This window comes from Bombina bombina, chromosome 5 (assembly GCF_027579735.1).
Source record: "Bombina bombina isolate aBomBom1 chromosome 5, aBomBom1.pri, whole genome shotgun sequence".
Taxonomy (NCBI): Eukaryota; Metazoa; Chordata; class Amphibia; order Anura; family Bombinatoridae; genus Bombina; species Bombina bombina.
Window position 1 is genome coordinate 325,518,276 of NC_069503.1, and position 19,759 is coordinate 325,538,034.

Below are 19,759 nucleotides of genomic sequence, written 5' to 3' on the forward strand. Positions count from 1 at the left end.
AGCACGGAGCGGAGGTGCGGAGCTGTCATCCCCAATGCATGGATCCTCAGCGGCAGTCCTCAACAGCGGCGGTCCTCGGCAGCGTGGAGGCTCCTCTCTATCCGATGTCCGTTGTACACTGAAGATTGAATGCAAGGTATTTGGGGGTTCCTCTCATTTCTATTGGCTGAAATTTTGAAATCAGTCAATAGGATAAGAGCTACTGAACTCCTATTGGCTGTTCAAATCAGCCAATAAGATTTCAGTAGCTCTCATCCTATTGGCTGATTTCAAAATTTCAGCCAATAGGAAAGCAAGGTACCCTAATAAATATGGGGTACCTTGCATTCAATCTTCAGTGTGCGACGGACGATCCCATAAAGAGGAGTCTCCACACAGCCGAGGACCACAGCAACCGAGGACCACCACCGAAGGCTGTCGTTGTTGAGGACCTCCACTGAGGATCTGTGCATCGGGGAAGCCAGCTCCGCACCTCCGCTCCACGCCGCCTTCGCTCTGGATGAAGATATAAGACCTCCTCTGCCAGACTTCAGGAACGGTGAGTACCTATTTCGGTCTTAGTTTTAGGATTTTTTTTTTTTAAGATTAGGGATTTAATGGGCTTGTAAAAGAGTTGAATGCCCTTTTAAGGGCAATGCCTGAACAAATGCCCCTTTAGGGGCAATGGGTGGTTTAGGTTTTTTAGTGTTATTTTTTATTTTATTTTGGGGGGTTTGGTGGGTGGGGAGTTTTTACTGTCAGGGGGGATTTAGTACTTTTTAAGTGAAAAAGAGCTGTTAACTTAGGGCAATGCCCCTACATAAGGCCATTTTAAGGGCTATTGGTAGTTTAGATTAGGGGGTGTTTTATTTTGTGGGGGCTTTTTTATTTTCATAGGGATTTGGTATAATTTTTTTTTAATTTAATTTTTTATATTTTTTGTTCTGTAATGTTACACTTTTTCATATTTTTTTATTTAATGTTAGGATTTTTTATTTTAATTGTAATTTAGTAGTAATTGGGATTAATTTAGGGGGTGTTAGGTTAGGGGGCTTAGTAATTAAATTAGTTATTTGCATTGTGGGGGTTTGGCGGTATAAGGGTTAATATATTAATTAGGTTTATTGTGATGTGGGGGTTTGGCGGTTTAGGGGTTAATAGGTTAATTAGGTTTCTTGGGATGTGGGGAGTTGGCGGTTTAAGAGTTTATAGATTAAATAGGTTTATTGCGATGAGAGGCTAATATTTTAATTATGTTATTTGCTGATTAGGGGTTAATTACTTTATTGTTTTGCAATGTGGGGGTTGGCGGTTTAGGTGTTTGTTAATACGTTGTGTGGGGGGTTAATTTTTTTTTGTTTTACTTTGTGCAGACGGTTACCTGTTTGTTTGTTTTTATTTCTTATGGGCGGTTACGTGTTTTTTAGTTATTTTGTGCGGTTGTATGTTTTTTTTTTTTTAAGGCTTCGGGTTTGCCTACGCTGCATCCAGGTGGATTCTGGAAATGGCAGGGTGGCGACGGATACATTACAAACGCGATTATAGTATAGATAAGGTTTATAATATACCAAAACTTTGGGGATGACTGATATCTCAAAACTACTTGATTTTGTCCTGAGTCCCGTTTCTCTTATCTTATAGTATTTAAACTAAATGTGAATTATTTCACTATGTCTGAGAAGATACGAAAGAATCATGAACAACTTGAAAAGGGTGTTGTTATATGTTTCTCCTTCAATCGACTTTTTACTTTTTATATGAAATTAGTTTTGCTAATGAATGCATCATGTTATTTATTCAACATTTCAAATATTTATTTAACATATGATTTTAAAATACATTATAATTACAATTGCATACTTTATACATTGTACAGACACATTTTTTTACAAAATCAGTCTGTACAAAAAAATAGTTAAAAAGTTTTTTTATTGAACACAATTGTACAAATTACAGACACATTATGTGCTTGTGTTTATTATGTATCTTTTTACTGTATAAGGCACACACATATAGCCATAGTGCAACTTTGGCTTTGCTGAATTTGCATATTTCAGACTTAAGACTTGAGCTGGGTAGTCCAACCTAAGGCCCAGTGGCCACATAACTTTTTTTATCCACATAATATTGGTAAGTGAATCATAGAGAAATTATCAGCTCATTCACCAGACCTGTATGACACCATAAGCTTATGTCCAGGCTATGGCATTGTAACCTTACAGTGAACGTTGTTATTTAACACTACTGCTCCACCATTCCCTAATTGTAATGAACAGAGTGCCGAACAACATGACTCATCAATGCAACAGATTGTGACAATTGCGACTATATTACTCATCTCCTTTCCTATGTCATTATTCTTGTTATCTCTAGGGCAGTGATGGCTAACCTTGGCACCCTTGATGTTTCAGAACTACATTTCCCATGATGCTCAACTAGACTGCAGAGTGCCTAAGTGTGATGGGAAATGTAGTTCCAAAATATCTGGAGTGCCAAGGTTAGCCATCATTGCTTTACGGCACTGGTTTTCAAACCTGGTCTCAGGTCTCCCTAACAGGCCACATTTTGAGGATATCTGAACTGAAGCACAGGTGAAATAATCAGTTGATTAGTAAACATGGTTATTTTACCTGCTCTCACCCAAGGTTATCCTGAAAACCTGACCTGTTAGAGAGGCCTGGTGACAGGTTTGAAAAACAGGGCTCTAGGGGAATCTGTTATGTAAATGTTTGGAAGAATGTATATGTAGTTTATGGCACCTGCTAAATAACATGATGTCCCTTCCTAAAGCTTTTAGAAATTTGTTGAAGCAGGTATTTTTTTAATTAATACCATTTCCAAAATGTGTTCATGGGTCCTGCAAGTGAAATAGAAATTCCAATGTGGCCCCTTATTCCAAATGTTTTGACACCCCTGTTCTAGAATGGTGTAAACTCAACATTTTGTTTTCTATACAGCTGTGTTTGCAGCAATGTTATGCTTGTTAACAATATGGGGCATATTTATCAAGCTCCGTATGGAGCTTGATGCCCCGTGTCTCTGGCGAGCCTGCAGGCTCGCCAGAAACAGCAGTTATGAACCAGCGGTCACAAAGACCGCTGCTCCATAACCTGTCCGCCTGCTCTGAGCAGGCCGACAGACATCGGGTTGATTAACACCCCCTGCTGGCGGTCCATTGGCTGTGAGTCTGCAGGTGGCGGCGTTGCACCAGCAGCTCTTGTGAGCTGCTGGTGCAATGCTGAATATGACGAGCGTATTGCTCGCCGTATTCAGCGAGGTCTGGCGGACCTGATCCGCACTGTCGGATCAGGTCCGCCAGACTTTCATAAATAGAGGCCTATGTGTGTAAAAATGTCCTTCCCAATGCTTTTTATAGGTGATCTCTGAAGCAGTAAAGCTAAGGTGGTTGTAGTGTTTTGATAAACCGTACTAACCCATTGCTTTCCCCTTGAACCCCTTAGAATGTAAGCCTATGGGCCCAGCTGTTTACAGATCGCTTCATAAGAGCCGACTTCAACAGTGAAACTCTCGGCAGGGCCCTCTACCCACTTGACCCCTACAAAAGCTATCTTGTACACTGACTATGTTTACAGCGCTGCGGAATCTGTTGGCGCTCTACAAATACCTGATAATAATAATAATAACCATAATATACACATTATAGAACATTATTTTTGTCACCATCGTTACAACTGCTGCAAAAACCCAATTTTTTGAGTGTTACAAATATCACAGTGATTTCTGTTTATTTTATTGGACATTGAATATCTGTGAAAAAAATATTCCTTATTATCAGATGACAAAAAGAAACATGATATGCCGTTCTGACTTATTTATTTTGTAAGAGATTATAACTACACATGTATGTGCCAGAAAACTGGAGAAAGAGAATGATAGAAAGAAAGAAAGAAAGAAAGAAAGAAAGAAAGAAAGAAAGAAAGAAAGAAAGAAGGAAAGAAAGAAAGAAAGAAAGAAAGGAGGTCTGGATTCCATTCAATGCCGATCAACTTATGAGGACCCTTTACGCTAATGCTGTTTTAAAGGAATTTGTAAATGAGTATAATTTGACAATGCTAATCCAATCCATCTGACGTCTGTCAGTTTGTTTATAGATTTAAACTTTTTAATTCTATACATTAACATTGTTGAAAAGTCATGTTTTGATTATTTCAAGGGCTATTTTAGTTTTAATGTTCTTGTGCATTATCAGTTTATAAAAACATCAAGGGGCCGATTTATCATGTTTGGGTGGACATGATCCGCTGTCGACATGATCCTGACATTGATAAATGCTGACAGCATACGCTGTCGACATTTAACATTGCACAAGCATTTTGTGTGAAATGCTTGTGCAATACCTTCCCCTGCACATTCCGGCCAATAGGTCGCTAGCAGGGGGTGTCAATAATCTCGATCATATCCGATCTGGATCATTGCTATCCACCACCTCAGAGGTGGCAACCAAGTTCAGAAGCAGCGGTCTTAAGACCACTGCTTCTTAACATATTTCCGGCGAGCCTGAAGGCTCACGCGGAAAAAGCAGCATTTGCAGCATCATAAATCAGTCCCATAGGGCGAGATTGCAAGTCTAGCACCAGAACTCAAGTAGTATGGAGTACCCCTTGCAATGGCATTACAAGTCCATGCTTAATATTTATTCATATAGGATAATGCAGGTGTATAAGTTGCCACAAAAATTAGATTTTCATGAAGGCCAGCACTAATATACATGTCGGATAATGCTAAAACACATTGCTAATGGAGAGCACAAACTACACTCAAGTAGTTTAATTTTTGGTTCTTTGCTGTACACCTTCTTGGCCAGATTACAAGTGGTGCGCTAATGATAGTGTGAGCGTGATAACCAAAATCACTTGACCTTGTTGCCATTATCACTCAACTTTGATTTTACAAGTCCATGGTAAATTGCATTAACCAAATAAATGTTGACACTGCCATCTTCTCTCAAGTGCAGCTTTCACTAAATATTCTAGCGCAGTTTAAGTTTTGCTTGAGTGCTAACTATAACTTTCAACTTGCAATACCAGTGCAAATTAGCGGTTTTGTGAAATCCTTTAAAGTGTAGGCTGCACTTGACCGTGTTACCATTAGCACACAACTTTGTTATCACATATCCATGGTAAAGCATGTTAACCAACTTCACTCAAGTGCAGCCAACACCTTTAATGGATTTTACAACACTGCTAGTTTGTACTGGTATTACAAGTTGAAAGTTATAGTTTGCTCTCAAGCAAAAGCTGAAACTACGCTAGAAAAGTTAGTGTGGCTTCAGACCTGAAGTAAAATGTAAGGATTAAAAACAAGTTGCACAAAACACATCAAAAACATATTAAAATAAACTAATACCCACATATATACAGGGAGTGCAGAATTATTAGGCAAGTTGTATTTTTGAGGATTAATTTTATTATTGAAAAACAACCCAAAAAACTCATTAATATCAAAGCTGAATATTTTTGGAAGTAGTTTTTAGTTTGTTTTTAGTTATAGCTATTTTAGGGGGATATCTGTGTGTGCAGGTGACTATTACTGTGCATAATTATTAGGCAACTTAACAAAAAACTAATATATACCCATTTCAATTATTTATTTTTACCAGTGAAACCAATATAACATCTCAACATTCACAAATATACATTTCTGACATTCAAAAACAAAACAAAAACAAATCAGTGACCAATATAGCCACCTTTCTTTGCAAGGACACTCAAAAGCCTGCCATCCATGGATTCTGTCAGTGTTTTGATCTGTTCACCATCAACATTGCGTGCAGCAGCAACCACAGCCTCCCAGACACTGTTCAGAGAGGTGTACTGTTTTCCCTCCTTGTAAATCTCACATTTGATGATGGACCACAGGTTCTCAATGGGGTTCAGATCAGGTGAACAAGGAGGCCATGTCATTAGATTTTCTTCTTTTATACCCTTTCTTGCCAGCCACGCTGTGGAGTACTTGGACGCGTGTGATGGAGCATTGTCCTGCATGAAAATCATGTTTTTCTTGAAGGATGAAGACTTCTTCCTGTACCACTGCTTGAAGAAGGTGTCTTCCAGAAACTGGCAGTAGGACTGGGAGTTGAGCTTGACTCCATCCTCAACCCGAAAAGGCCCCACAAGCTCATCTTTGATGATACCAGCCCAAACCAGTACTCCACCTCCACCTTGCTGGCTTCTGAGTCGGACTGGAGCTCTCTGCCCTTTACCAATCCAGCCACGGGCCCATCCATCTGGCCCATCAAGACTCACTCTCATTTCATCAGTCCATAAAACCTTAGAAAAATCAGTCTTGAGATATTTCTTGGCCCAGTCTTGACGTTTCAGCTTGGGTGTCTTGTTCAGTGGTGGTCGTCTTTCAGCCTTTCTTACCTTGGCCATGTCTCTGAGTATTGCACACCTTGTGCTTTTGGGCACTCCAGTGATGTTGCAGCTCTGAAATATGGCCAAACTGGTGGCAAGTGGCATATTGGCATCTGCACGCTTGACTTTTCTCAGTTCATGGGCAGTTATTTTGCGCCTTGGTTTTTCCACACGCTTCTTGCGACCCTGTTGACTATTTTGAATGAAACGCTTGATTGTTCGATGATCACGCTTCAGAAGCTTTACAATTTTAAGAGTGCTGCATCCCTCTGCAAGATATCTCACTATTTTTTACTTTTCTGAGCCTGTCAAGTCCTTCTTTTGACCCATTTTGCCAAAGGGAAAGGAAGTTGCCTAATAATTATGCACACCTGATATAGGGTGTTGATGTCATTAGACCACACCCCTTCTCATTACAGAGATGCACATCACCTAATATGCTTAATTGGTAGTAGGCTTTCGAGCCTATGCAGCTTGGAGTAAGACAACATGCATAAAGAGGATGATTTGGTCAAAATACTCATTTGCCTAATAATTCTGCACTCCCTGTACAATTTTTCATAAAAAATATATCATATTATTATTAAAATGTTTTAAAAAGGTTAAAACAGATATGGTATATGGCAAACTGGGAAGGCCTCCAATGTATCTATAAATGTCTAAATATGTGTATTTGTGTATGTATACAGGGAGTGCAGAATTATTAGGCAAATGAGTATTTTGACCACATCATCCTCTTTATGCATGTTGTCTTACTCCAAGCTGTATAGGCTCGAAAGCCTACTACCAATTAAGCATATTAGGTGATGTGCATCTCTGTAATGAGAAGGGGTGTGGTCTAATGACATCAACACCCTATATCAGGTGTGCATAATTATTAGGCAACTTCCTTTCCTTTGGCAAAATGGGTCAAAAGAAGGACTTGACAGGCTCAGAAAAGTCAAAAATAGTGAGATATCTTGCAGAGGGATGCAGCACTCTTAAAATTGCAAAGCTTCTGAAACGTGATCATCGAACAATCAAGCGTTTGATTCAAAATAGTCAACAGGGTCGCAAGAAGCGTGTGGAAAAACCAAAGCGCAAAATAACTGCCCATGAACTGAGAAAAGTCAAGCGTGCAGCTGCCAAGATGCCACTTGCCACCATTTTGGCCATTTTTCAGAGCTGCAACATCACTGGAGTGCCCAAAAGCACAAGGTGTGCAATACTCAGAGACATGGCCAAGGTAAGAAAGGCTGAAAGACGACCACCACTGAACAAGTCACACAAGCTGAAATGTCAAGACTGGGCCAAGAAATATCTCAAGACTGATTTTTCTAAGGTTTTATGGACTGATGAAATGAGAGTGAGTCTTGATGGGCCAGATGGATGGGCCCGTGGCTGGATTGGTAAAGGGCAGAGAGCTCCAGTCCGACTCAGACGCCAGCAAGGTGTAGGTGGAGTACTGGTTTGGGCTGGTATCATCAAAGATGAGCTTGTGGGGCCTTTTCGGGTTGAGGATGGAGTCAAGCTCAACTCCCAGTCCTACTGCCAGTTTCTGGAAGACACCTTCTTCAAGCAGTGGTACAGGAAGAAGTCTGCATCCTTCAAGAAATACATGATTTTCATGCAGGACAATGCTCCATCACACGCGTCCAAGTACTCCACAGCGTGGCTGGCAAGAAAGGGTATAAAAGAAGAAAATCTAATGACATGGCCTCCTTGTTCACCTGATCTGAACCCCATTGAGAACCTGTGGTCCATCATCAAATGTGAGATTTACAAGGAGGGAAAACAGTACACCTCTCTGAACAGTGTCTGGGAGGCTGTGGTTGCTGCTGCACGCAATGTTGATGGTGAACAGATCAAAACACTGACAGAATCCATGGATGGCAGGCTTTTGAGTGTCCTTGCAAAGAAAGGTGGCTATATTGGTCACTGATTTGTTTTTGTTTTGTTTTTGAATGTCAGAAATGTATATTTGTGAATGTTGAGATGTTATATTGGTTTCACTGGTAAAAATAAATAATTGAAATGGGTATATATTTGTTTTTTGTTAAGTTGCCTAATAATTATGCACAGTAATAGTCACCTGCACACACAGATATCCCCCTAAAATAGCTATAACTAAAAACAAACTAAAAACTACTTCCAAAACTATTCAGCTTTGATATTAATGAGTTTTTTGGGTTCATTGAGAACATGGTTGTTGTTCAATAATAACATTAATCCTCAAAAATACAACTTGCCTAATAATTCTGCACTCCCTGTATATGTCTATATGCTGTATTTGTATACATGTGTATTTATGTAACATTGTAGATGAGGTTGAAAGAAGACATAAGTCCATTAAGTTAAACCTATACAGATCCTACCTGATTAAAAATAAAAGCTCCAATTGAGCATAATTTAATCCCATTGAAAAGGTGACACATTTTAACACATGCAATGCCTAAATTCTGTTTCTATATATAAATATATTTATATAAAGTAATCATATCAACCCTCAAGCTTTTTTTTCCTAGAGAAAACAGACCCAGGTTTGCTAACCCCTCTTAATAATTTAAATTATCCAATCCTCTTATTAGTTTTGTGGCCCTTCTCTGAACTTTGTCTAACTTTGCAATGTCTTTTTTTGAGATTGGTCCCCAGAACTGCACTCCATACTAAAGTTGAAGTCTTACAAGGGATTTACATAGTGACAGAATTATGCTTCCCTCCCTTGCATCAATGCCTCTGTTAATACATCCCTGCAGTGTGCCCCATTTTTATCTTAGCTTATTATCTATAAGTATGCCCAAATCCCTTTTCTCCTCTGTTTTTCTAAGTCTAGTTCAATTTAAATAATAAGTTGCCTGCTTATATTTACTTCCAAAATGTAGAACATTTTCCAATATTAAATCTCCTTTTCCATTTACCAGCCCATTCTTACAATATTTGTAAATCCCCTTACAAAGTAATTTCATCCTGCACTGACCGAATGACCTTACACAACTTTGTACCATCTGCAAAAATAGAGATGTTACTATCTAACCCTTGTTCTAAGTCATTTATAAAAATATTAAAAAGAACTGGGCCCAGTACTGATCCCTGGGTGACAACTTATTACCTTTGTCCAATCTGAGTATGATCCATTTACTATTACTCATTGCTCCTTGTCTTTTATCCAGTTATTTATTGATGAGCTATAAATATGTATGCGCACATATACATTCAGAAATACACACATATACATATATAGAGACAAATATATACACTTTGGAGCCCTTTCCAGTCAAATACTGTGAAACATACAATATAATATGTATTCATTTTCAATGTGTTTTAATGTGTTTTTAATGGAAATACTTGAAATTCCTATGTTCTTCACATAGGAAAAAATATTTTTATTTTTAAATAGATATTTCTTTATATATCTGTATATACAAAATAGCTGTCTCTATTTATGTCTGTATATGTATGTGTATATATATATATATATATATATATATATATTTAAAAATAAAAAATAAATTATGTGAAGAACATAGGAATTTAAAGTATTTTAAACCAAACTCCCTTTGGGTTTAGCACAGTTGGTCTAATGCGGTTTCCAGTTAGCAAGTGAGTGATAACTGTTAGGATTTTTTTACAGCGTGCCTCATCGAAGTCTATGGGGGGGGGGGGGATTTAGCATGGTCAATTTATCTGAAATCCTGAAGTTAGCACACATCAGTCTATCACTCCCATGCTAATTTTTTACTTTCAACTTGTAATAAAATTACTAAACCAGCCACAATAAATTTTAACTTTGAGCGCACAAGCCAAAAAGTAATTTAACACACCACTTGTAATCTGTCCCTCTGTGTTTTTGAATACACAACACAAAACAATAACAGCAATTTTTTTTAAAGTGTTAAAAGGAACAGGGGTATTTTGGACTGTCACAAGTGCAACATTTAACTGATGACTTATAATGCAATGAACAAGCTATTACCTTTCCCACTGTAATTATTGGATGGGCGCAAACTGGTTTGGTTAAAAATTTAAGCCAACTATTTTTAATACCTGACTGTAGGTTATTGGTTGAGTGAGGTTGAGCTCTAAATTTCATGCCATGCATTATCAGTTGCAAGTGACTTGTCATGTAGCCCATCATTTTTTAAAAAAAACCTATAATACTTGTACACATATTAACTACAATCATTTAAATGTTCGTTTATGTATTTGGAGGCTTAAAAATGTCAGTCATCATCAATATTAAATTAATTCTCTGCCATGTCTCAATTTATTTTAGATCCATATAATTCACTTTTGTGAAGACCTATTAAAAACTCATATGATACCCCTGTTTCTTGTATTGATTTTTTTAAATTTACTTTTGCAGTTAGCCAATTAGGGAACAAGAAGAGAAAAAAAAATGAAATAACTTGTGTTTTTCCCCAATTTGATTTGATTCCCTGATTTATTGGAATAGCTTGAAATTGATCATTTAAAAAAAAAAAAAAAAAAAAAAAAACACCCAAACCGCTTTCCAATATTCTTCTGTGAGTTCTCTGCAAGACTGGAATCCAGGCATAAGATTGTTCCTAATGCAGATTTTTTTATGGCAACAACATTATCAGGAAAATGCTAAAGAGTTATTTACAGAGCTAAATAGTTTATTTGTTTTATAGAGATTCATTTTACCACTGTTCTTTCTTTTTCAACAAATGACCAAAGTTAGTTGTTTTTAAGTAGAGTCCAGTGCAAGCTAAAGCAAGAATTATTGCTTAGTTATCAGCCTCAGCAGTATTGGAATGTTCCAAATTAGTTCCGTTTTCATTATAGTAACCAATGCACCATTAACAAATTAATGTGACATTTAATGCAAATCTTCTTTAAGAAAAATAACAGGGTTTTAGCTGAGAGCATACAAAATGTTTTTTGTTTTTTTCCCTAGAGTCTTCATGTTTGTATTTAAGTCTTGCAATACGGCATTTCTTTCCTGAGCAACAAACACATTGATAGTTTTTTGGAATCACAAGTGTGCATGTTCAGAGCTTTGATCACTGTCATGGCTATCATCATTGGCTAGAGAATCAGCTGTGTGTTGGAGGGTTGTTGCTCCAATTCCAGAGAGCTCTGACGGAAGAAGAGTTCCTTTTTTCACATTTACCAATTCCTTTTCTCGTGCCGCTGCTCCTTGCTGACCCCCTTTTACACGCTTCCATTTCATTCTTCGATTTTGGAACCAAACTTTGACCTTTAAAATAAAAAGAAAAAAATACTTATATATATATAATAAAAAGAGTGGATAATAACAGGATAATGTATTAATGTCAAAAAAGATATTTATAAATTATAAGTAGAAACTTAGGGGTGGATTTATTAAAGGTCGAGCGGACCTCGCTTAATGCCGACAGCATATGCTAATGCTTTTGCAATGCTGCCCCCTGCTCACCTGCGGCCAATTTGCAGCTAGCAGGGGGTGTCAATCATCCTGATCGGATCAGGATGATTTCAGTCCGCCACCTAAAAGGTGGCAGAGAAGTTAAGGAGCAGCCGTCTTACGACCGCTGCTTCTTACCTTCCGTTTCAGGTGAGCCTGAAACAATGGGCGTAGAAAGCAGCATCCGCTGCTTAATAAATCTACACCATTAGTCTGCACATATACCTTGTATAAAATTGCATCTGAGGCTCTCTTGGGCATATAGCTGACATAGCGGAATCTTTGGCTCCATGTATCTGACTCGAGGTTTTAATAAACCCTAACTAGTGATATACAGCATATGCATATCATTTAATAATATGGGTTAGTTCCAAGCAGTAGTAACAAGATGTTGAACACCATCTGACCACTGCCACAGAAAATATAAATCATATCTGTCATGGCTGCAATTCCAGTTGCTTCTGATTTTTTAATGGCTGTTACCATTTGCGATTTGTGTATTTCATCATTCAATGAAACAACTTCATGAATTGATTGGTTAACTATCTGTGTCATCTGTTATACATCATTCCACATATTTTGTGGTATTAAAATTACATTAACCACTAAATACATTTTATAAACATAGTATAGAGGTTCTTCTCTGCCTCTCTCTGGTCATGGGTGCTGCCATGCTGTAATCTGGCTTTCACTGTATCCCAGTGCTAATGTGTTTGCACATGCGCAGTAACTCTCCTTCAGATACCTGCAGTGTAACATAGGTTCCACAATGGAAGCCCAGGTAATTAGAGGGAGGTGCATGAAGTGTGTTAAGTGTCTAATGTCTCTTTAAAGCTTCATTGTGCTACATCTAAGTGTTGTATATTATTGTATGATATTACCTGGGTGCACTACTGTTATTGATCCTTGTCTGCACTTGACCTGCTTTTGCATGACTATTCTTGTCTAAACTTTCACCACCAGTTTGACCTGTCTCTGTCTGCTGTTGCAGATTGATTATTTGTAATTTGACCCAATCCTGAACTGAGCTTCTCTTTGCTTAACCCTTTTGCTTGTCATCTTTTATGGACTGTCTCCTATGTAAGAACATGGCCTGGTTGACAAATTTCTTGAACTTTTCAGCCTGGTATGTTAAACATTAGAACATCATTATTTCTCCCTACCAACTATACCCTATTTTAGGAAGTGTGTCCAGGACTCTTAATCTGTCTATACTATGCTTAAAGGGATACTAAACCCAAAATGTTTATTTCATGATTTAGATAGAGCAGCAATTTAAAAAAAAAATGTGAATCAGATTACATATCTGCAAAAGGAGGTACCCTGTGCCCACAGTCTGTGAGATGTTCTGACCCCCTATTACTGTATATAGTGACACTGTTTAACCCACCAGTACTGTATATAGTGAGTCAGTGACATAGTCTGTAATCTGCCGGTGAGATGGCTGGCCTGACCCTACCCGCCCCAGTACTTTATAAAGTGACCACAGTAGTCTTTGACATGGTACAGCCCCCCCGTACTGTATATAGTGGTACTGTATAGACTGACACTGTTTACCCCCCGCCCCCCCCATGCTGTAGTAACAAGGTTTGTAATTTGCTGGTTCCACAAACATACACACATACATGCATAAATACACACAGTCACATACATACACACACACACACATAAACACCAATGGGTAAAACAGAAACACTAACCCCTGTAGTTAGAGACACTAGTGAAGCATCATGTCACACTCACATGATATCAGTGCAGGCAGTGGCAGGTCAACGTTTTTTAAAATTCCAACCGCTGCACCCCCTGTAGTTTTGCCCCTGTTCTGGATCAAAGATTCTCCTATGCTTTACATTCCTTGAAGGCGGCCTTCAAGGTCTAAGAAATTAGCATATGAACCTCCTGGGTTTAACTTTCAACTAAGAATACCAAGAGAACAAAGCAAAAATTGGTGATTAAAGTAAATTGGAAAGTTGTTTAAAATGACATGCCCTATTTGAATCATGAAATATTTTTTTATACTTGACTGCCCCTTTAACTCCTTTGTTCACTGTGGAAGGAAAATGCTCATTTACATGTGTGAGACAAACCTATTGAAATCTGAATCCATCCTAATCACTGCTAAATCATCTGAACGCCATTCGTATTTTAGCATGATGGGCACACTGAGCATAATTGCTCAATCCCTTTTATTGCTATTCTTACTTTTAATATTGTTTTTTTTTACAATATATCAATTCATTGATTGTAAATGCATGTGATGTTAAAACAATATGGAGAATACAGGTTTCTATGACATTTATATGATATCTTCCTATTCTAGATTTTAACGGTACTATAAAGTAAGTGTATAGCATGAGCTAGCTCCCTTGCAACATGCTATAGTCATAGATGTTCACAGAATGAGGTTACTCTGCAGCATTTAACTTTAACTTTCATGCAGATTCCATTAGCTGTATAAGATATTACTTCCTCAGCACATTTACATAGGTACAGTATATGAACTTATAAATGTGTAAATGTGTGCCCTGTCCCCTGTAAATGACCTGTACAATAGTGATAAATAGAGCTTTAATTAATTAATACTATGGGGGGTAGTTATCAACGTGTCTACTTTACCTGCCTTCGCCGGCCCAATTCGCCCGCCTAAGCTCGCCTCACATCGCCGCCGCGGACCTGCAAAAATTTGCCTAAGTTATCAAAAAAGCTGTCAAAAAGCCACGCACCAAGTACGGGGCGATGAGCAGCGGACTGTGATAGTTATCACTCATCCGATCTCGCTGCTCTTCGGCTTTTTTACAGCTTTCTTGCTAGCCTGTCACTAAGCACCCACACTAAACTACACTGTTCTACCCCCTATACCGGCGCCCCCGGAGCCCCCCCAACTCAATAAAGTTAGTAACCCCTAAACCGCCGCTCCTAGACCCCGCCGCAACTCTTATAAACGTATTAACCCCTAAACCGCCGCTCCCGGACACCGCCGCAACATACATTATACCTAGTAACCCCTATCCTGCCCCCCTATACCGTCGCCCTCTATAATAAAGTTATTAACCCCTATCCTGCTGATCCCGGACCTCGCCGCAACTAAATAAATACTTTAACCCCTAAACCGCCGCTCCCTGACCCCGCCGCAACTATAATATATGTATTAACCCCTAACCCGCCGCTCCAGACCCTGCTGCAACCTATATTAAATTTATTAACCCCTATCCTGCCCCCCTACACCGTCGCCACCTATAATACATTTATTAACCCCTATCCTGCTCCCCACTACACCGCCGCCACTGTAATAAAATTATTAACCCCTAAACCTAAGTCTAACACTAACCCTAACACCCCCTAACTTAAATATTAATTAAATAAATCTAAATAATATTTCTATTATGAACTAAATTAATCCTATTTAAAACTAAATACTTACCTTTAAAATAAACCCTAATATAGCTACAATATAAATAATAATTATATTGTAGCTATCTTAGGATTTATTTTTATTTTACAGGTAACTTTCAATTTATTTTAACTAGGTACAATAGCTATTAAATAGTTATTAACTATTTAATAGCTTACCTAGCTAAAATAAAGAGAAATTAACCTGTAAAATAAAAACTAACCTAAGTTACAATTACACCTAACACTACACTATATTTTAATAAATTATTCCTATTTAAAACTAAATACTTACCTGTAAAATAAACCCTAAGATAGCTACAATGTAATTAATAATTACATTGTAGCTATTTTAGGAATTATATTTATTTTACAGGTAAGTTTGTATTTCTTTTAGCTAGTTAGAATAGTTATTAAATAGTTATTAACTATTTAATAACTACCTAGCTAAAATAAATACAAAATTACCTGTAAAATAAATCCTAACCTAAGTTACAATTAAACCTAACACTACACTATCATTAAATGAATTAAATAAATTAACTACAAATAACTACAATTAAATACAATTACATAAACTAACTAAAGTACAAAAAATAAAAAAAGCTAAGTTACAAAAAACAAAAAAAATAAGTTACAAACATTTTAAAAATATTACAACAATTTTAAGCTACTTACACCTAATCTAAGCCCCCTAATAAAATAACAAAGCCCCCCAAAATAAAAAAATGCCCTACCCTATTCTAAATTAAAAAAGCTCTTTTACCTTACCAGCCCTTAAAAGGGCCTTTCGTGGGGCATGCCCCAAAGAATTCAGCTTTTTTCCCTGTAAAAGAAAAATACAACCCCCCCAACATTAAAACCCACCACCCACATACCCCTAATCTAACCCAAACCCCCCTTAAAATAACCTAACACTAATCCCCTGAAGATCATCCTACCTTGAGTCGTCTTCACTCAGCCGAGCAGCGATGGAACCGAAGAGGAGATCCGGAGCGGCAGAAGTTATCCTCCAAGGGGCGCTGAAGAAATCTTCCATCCGATGAAGTGATCCTCCAGTTGGCGCTGAAGAAGTCTTCAATCCGGGCGATGTCATCTTCCAAGCGGTGCTGAAGAAGTCTTCTATCCGGGCGATGTCATCTTCCAAGCGGGGTCTTCAATCTTCAATCTTCATCCCGCCGACGCGGAACATCCTTCCCGACGGACTACCGACGAATGAAGGCTCCTTTAAGGGACGTCATCCAAGATGGCGTCCCTTCAATTCCGATTGGCTGATAGGATTCTATCAGCCAATCGGAATTAAGGTAGGAAAAATCTGATTGGCTGATCGAATCAGCCAATCAGATTGAAGTTCAATCCGATTGGCTGATCCAATCAGCCAATCAGATTGAGCTTGCATTCTATTGGCTGATCGGATTGAACTTCAATCTGAATGGCTGATTCAATCAGCCAATCAGATTTTTCCTACCTTAATTCTGATTGGCTGATAGAATCCTATCAGCCAATCGGAATTGAAGGGACACCATCTTGGATGACGTCCCTTAAAGGAGCCTTCATTCGTCGGTAGTCCGTCGGGAAGGAAGGATGTTCCGCGTCGGTGGGATGAAGATTGAAGATTGAAGACCCCGCTTGGAAGATGACATCGCCCGGATAGAAGACTTCTTCAGCGCCGCTTGGAAGATGACATCGCCCGGATGGAAGACTTCTTCAGCGCCAACTGGAGGATCACTTCATCGGATGGAAGATTTCTTCAGCGCCCCTTGGAGGATAACTTCTGCCGCTCCGGATCTCCTCTTCGGTATCATCGCTGCTCGGCTGAGTGATGACGACTCAAGGTAGGATGATCTTCAGGGGATTAGTGTTAGGTTATTTTAAGGGGGGTTTGGGTTAGATTAGGGGTATGTGGGTGGTGGGTTTTAATGTTGGGGGGGGTTGTATTTTTCTTTTACAGGCAAAAGAGCTAAATTCTTTGGGGCATGCCCCACGAAAGGCCCTTTTAAGGGCTGGTAAGGTAAAAGAGCTTTGAACTTTTTTAATGTAGAATAGGGTAGGGAATTTTTTTATTTTGCGGGGCTTTGTTATGATTAGGTGTAATTAGCTTAAAATTGTTGTAATATTTTTAAAATGTTTGTATCATATTTTTTTGTTTTTTGTAACTTAGCTTTTTTTATTTTTTGTACTTTAGTTAGTTTATAATTATAATTGTATTAAATTGTAGTTTTTTGTAGTTAATTTATTTAATTAATTTAATGATAGTGTAGTGTTAGGTTTAATTGTAACTTAGGTTAGGATTTATTTTACAGGTAATTTTGTATTTCTTTTAGCTAGGTAGTTATTAAATAGTTAATAACTATTTAATAACTATTCTAACTAGCTAAACTAAATACAAAGTTACCTGTAAAATAAATATAATTCCTAAAATAGCTACAATGTAATTATTAATTACATTGTAGCTATCTTAGGGTTTATTTTACAGGTAAGTATTTAGTTTTAAATAGGAATAATGTATTTAAGTATAGTGTAGTGTTAATTGTAATTGTAACTTAGGTTAGTTTTTATTTTACAGGTAAATTTCTCTTTATTTTAGCTAGGTAGCTATTAAATAGTTAATAACTATTTAATAGCTATTGTACCTAGTTAAAATAAATTGAAAGTTACCTGTAAAATAAAAATAAATCCTAATATAGCTACAATATAATTATTAGTTATATTGTAGCTATATTAGGGTTTATTTTACAGGTAAGTATTTAGTTTTAAATAGGATTAATTAAGTTAATAATAGAAATATTATTTAGATTTATTTAATTAATATTTAAGTTAGGGGGGTGTTAGGGTTAGTGTTAGACTTAGGTTTAGGGGTTAATAAATTTATTACAGTGGCGGCGGTGTAGTGGGGGGCAGGATAGGGGTTAATAAATGTATTATAGGTGGCGACGGTGTAGGGGGGCAGATTAGGGGTTAATAAATTTAATATAGGTTGTGGCAGGGTCCGGGAGCAGCGGTTTAGGGGTTAAACTATTTATTTAGTTGCGGCGAGGTGCGGGATCGGCAGGATAGGGGTTAATAACTTTATTATAGAGGGCGGCGGTATAGGGGGGCAGGATAGGGGTTACTAGGTATAATGTAGGTTGCGGCGGTGTCCAGGAGCGGTGGTTTAGGGTTAATACATTTATTATAGTTGCAGCGGGGTCAGGGAGCGGTGGTTTAGGGGTTAATATGTATAGAGTAGTTTGCGGTGGGCTCCGGGAGCGGCGGTTTAGGGGGTAATACATTTATTTAGTTGTGGCGGTGTAGGGGGGGGACAGCTTAGGGGTGTTTAGACTCGGGGTACATGTTAGGGTGTTAGGTGTAGACAGCTCCAGTAGAAATCAATGGGATATCTGGCAGCAGCAAACTTGTACTTTCGCTATGGTCAGACTCCCATTGATTCCTATGGGATCCTCCAGGGCGGCGGATTGAAAACCAGGTACGCTGGGCCGGAAAAGTGCCGAGCGTACCTGCTAGTTTTTTGATAACTAGCAAAAGTAGTCAGATTGTGAACATCTGGAGTGACGTAAGAATCGATCTGTGTCGGACTGAGTCCGGCGGATCGAAGCTTACGTCACAAAATTCTACTTTTGCCGGTCTCTAGCCTTTGATAACTAAGGCGAATCAGCCTCGCCATAAATACGCTGCGGAATTCCAGCGTATTTGAGGTTGACGGCTTGATAACTAGGCCCCAATGTATGTTAATACACATCTACAACGTCTCCCATGGACATTTCAGAGAGTATGCAAGATAATAGACTGTTTTAAACTAGTCTTGGAATAGTTGCAAAGATTTCTGATATGCCATTCTGGGGTTTTCTCAAGTGCTTTGAGGTGTCGAATTTAAAAAGTCAAAAGGTGTTGAAAAGTCTCTCGAAAATGAATTGTGATTGGCAAAAATGTTTTGGGTCCCATAATAATAATAATAGAGGATCCAAAAACACAATCAGGGTGCAGGAAAAAGCTAAAAGCTAACTATTGTGATCACGTTAAATCTAAAAGTGGCCATTTCGGCCAAAAAAAAAAAGAGCTGAAAAAGTCTCAGCCAATAGATTTTTTTTGCCTGACAAATTCTACTAAATCAAAATGCAGCCTATTGATATCAACAAACAAATACTGGGAACCAACATTAAAATTGTAATATTTAAATGGTATATTATATAAAAGGAAAGTTAACAGTTTTAAAGAATGTACCAGACATTTGCCCATTTATATTTATTAGTAAGTGAGTAACTGATGCTTAGGTATCAGTTGTGCTGGAACATTTATTTTTTTATTAAAAATTAATTTAAAAAGCTAAAATATGAGAAAAAAAAAATAGTTTTAAATTGCTGCTTTTATATCTATGAGAGAAAACGTTCCTGTTCAATTTCCCTATAAATCTAAGAGCAACGCTAACAAAAAATTCATATAGGAGCTTCCATACATGCGTTACATGCGCCTCACCAGAAGTGACATTGAATCGGCTATACCACCAACTCCCCCTAGTCACAGAACCAGGTGCATTACTAGACCTCTTTGTAGTCGTTCTGCTCTTTGGTGCCATTTTTTGTGGAAGCACGGCTCAAGTGGAAGAGCCTCTGGATTTGGAGCAAAA

The 19,759-nt window shown here is 38.0% G+C and overlaps 1 protein-coding gene across 1 annotated transcript in view; it reads right to left on the minus strand.

Annotated features, from left to right (window-relative positions):
- Positions 1-9,490: 9,490 nt before the first annotated feature.
- The window catches only part of MEOX2 (mesenchyme homeobox 2), a 129,170-nt gene continuing 118,901 nt past the window's right edge, over positions 9,491-19,759 (minus strand). Inside the window, exon 3 of the mRNA XM_053714115.1 lies at positions 9,491-11,559. Coding sequence (XP_053570090.1) covers positions 11,335-11,559 — 225 coding nt within the window. The 3' untranslated portion in view covers positions 9,491-11,334. The remainder of the gene's footprint in view (positions 11,560-19,759) is intronic.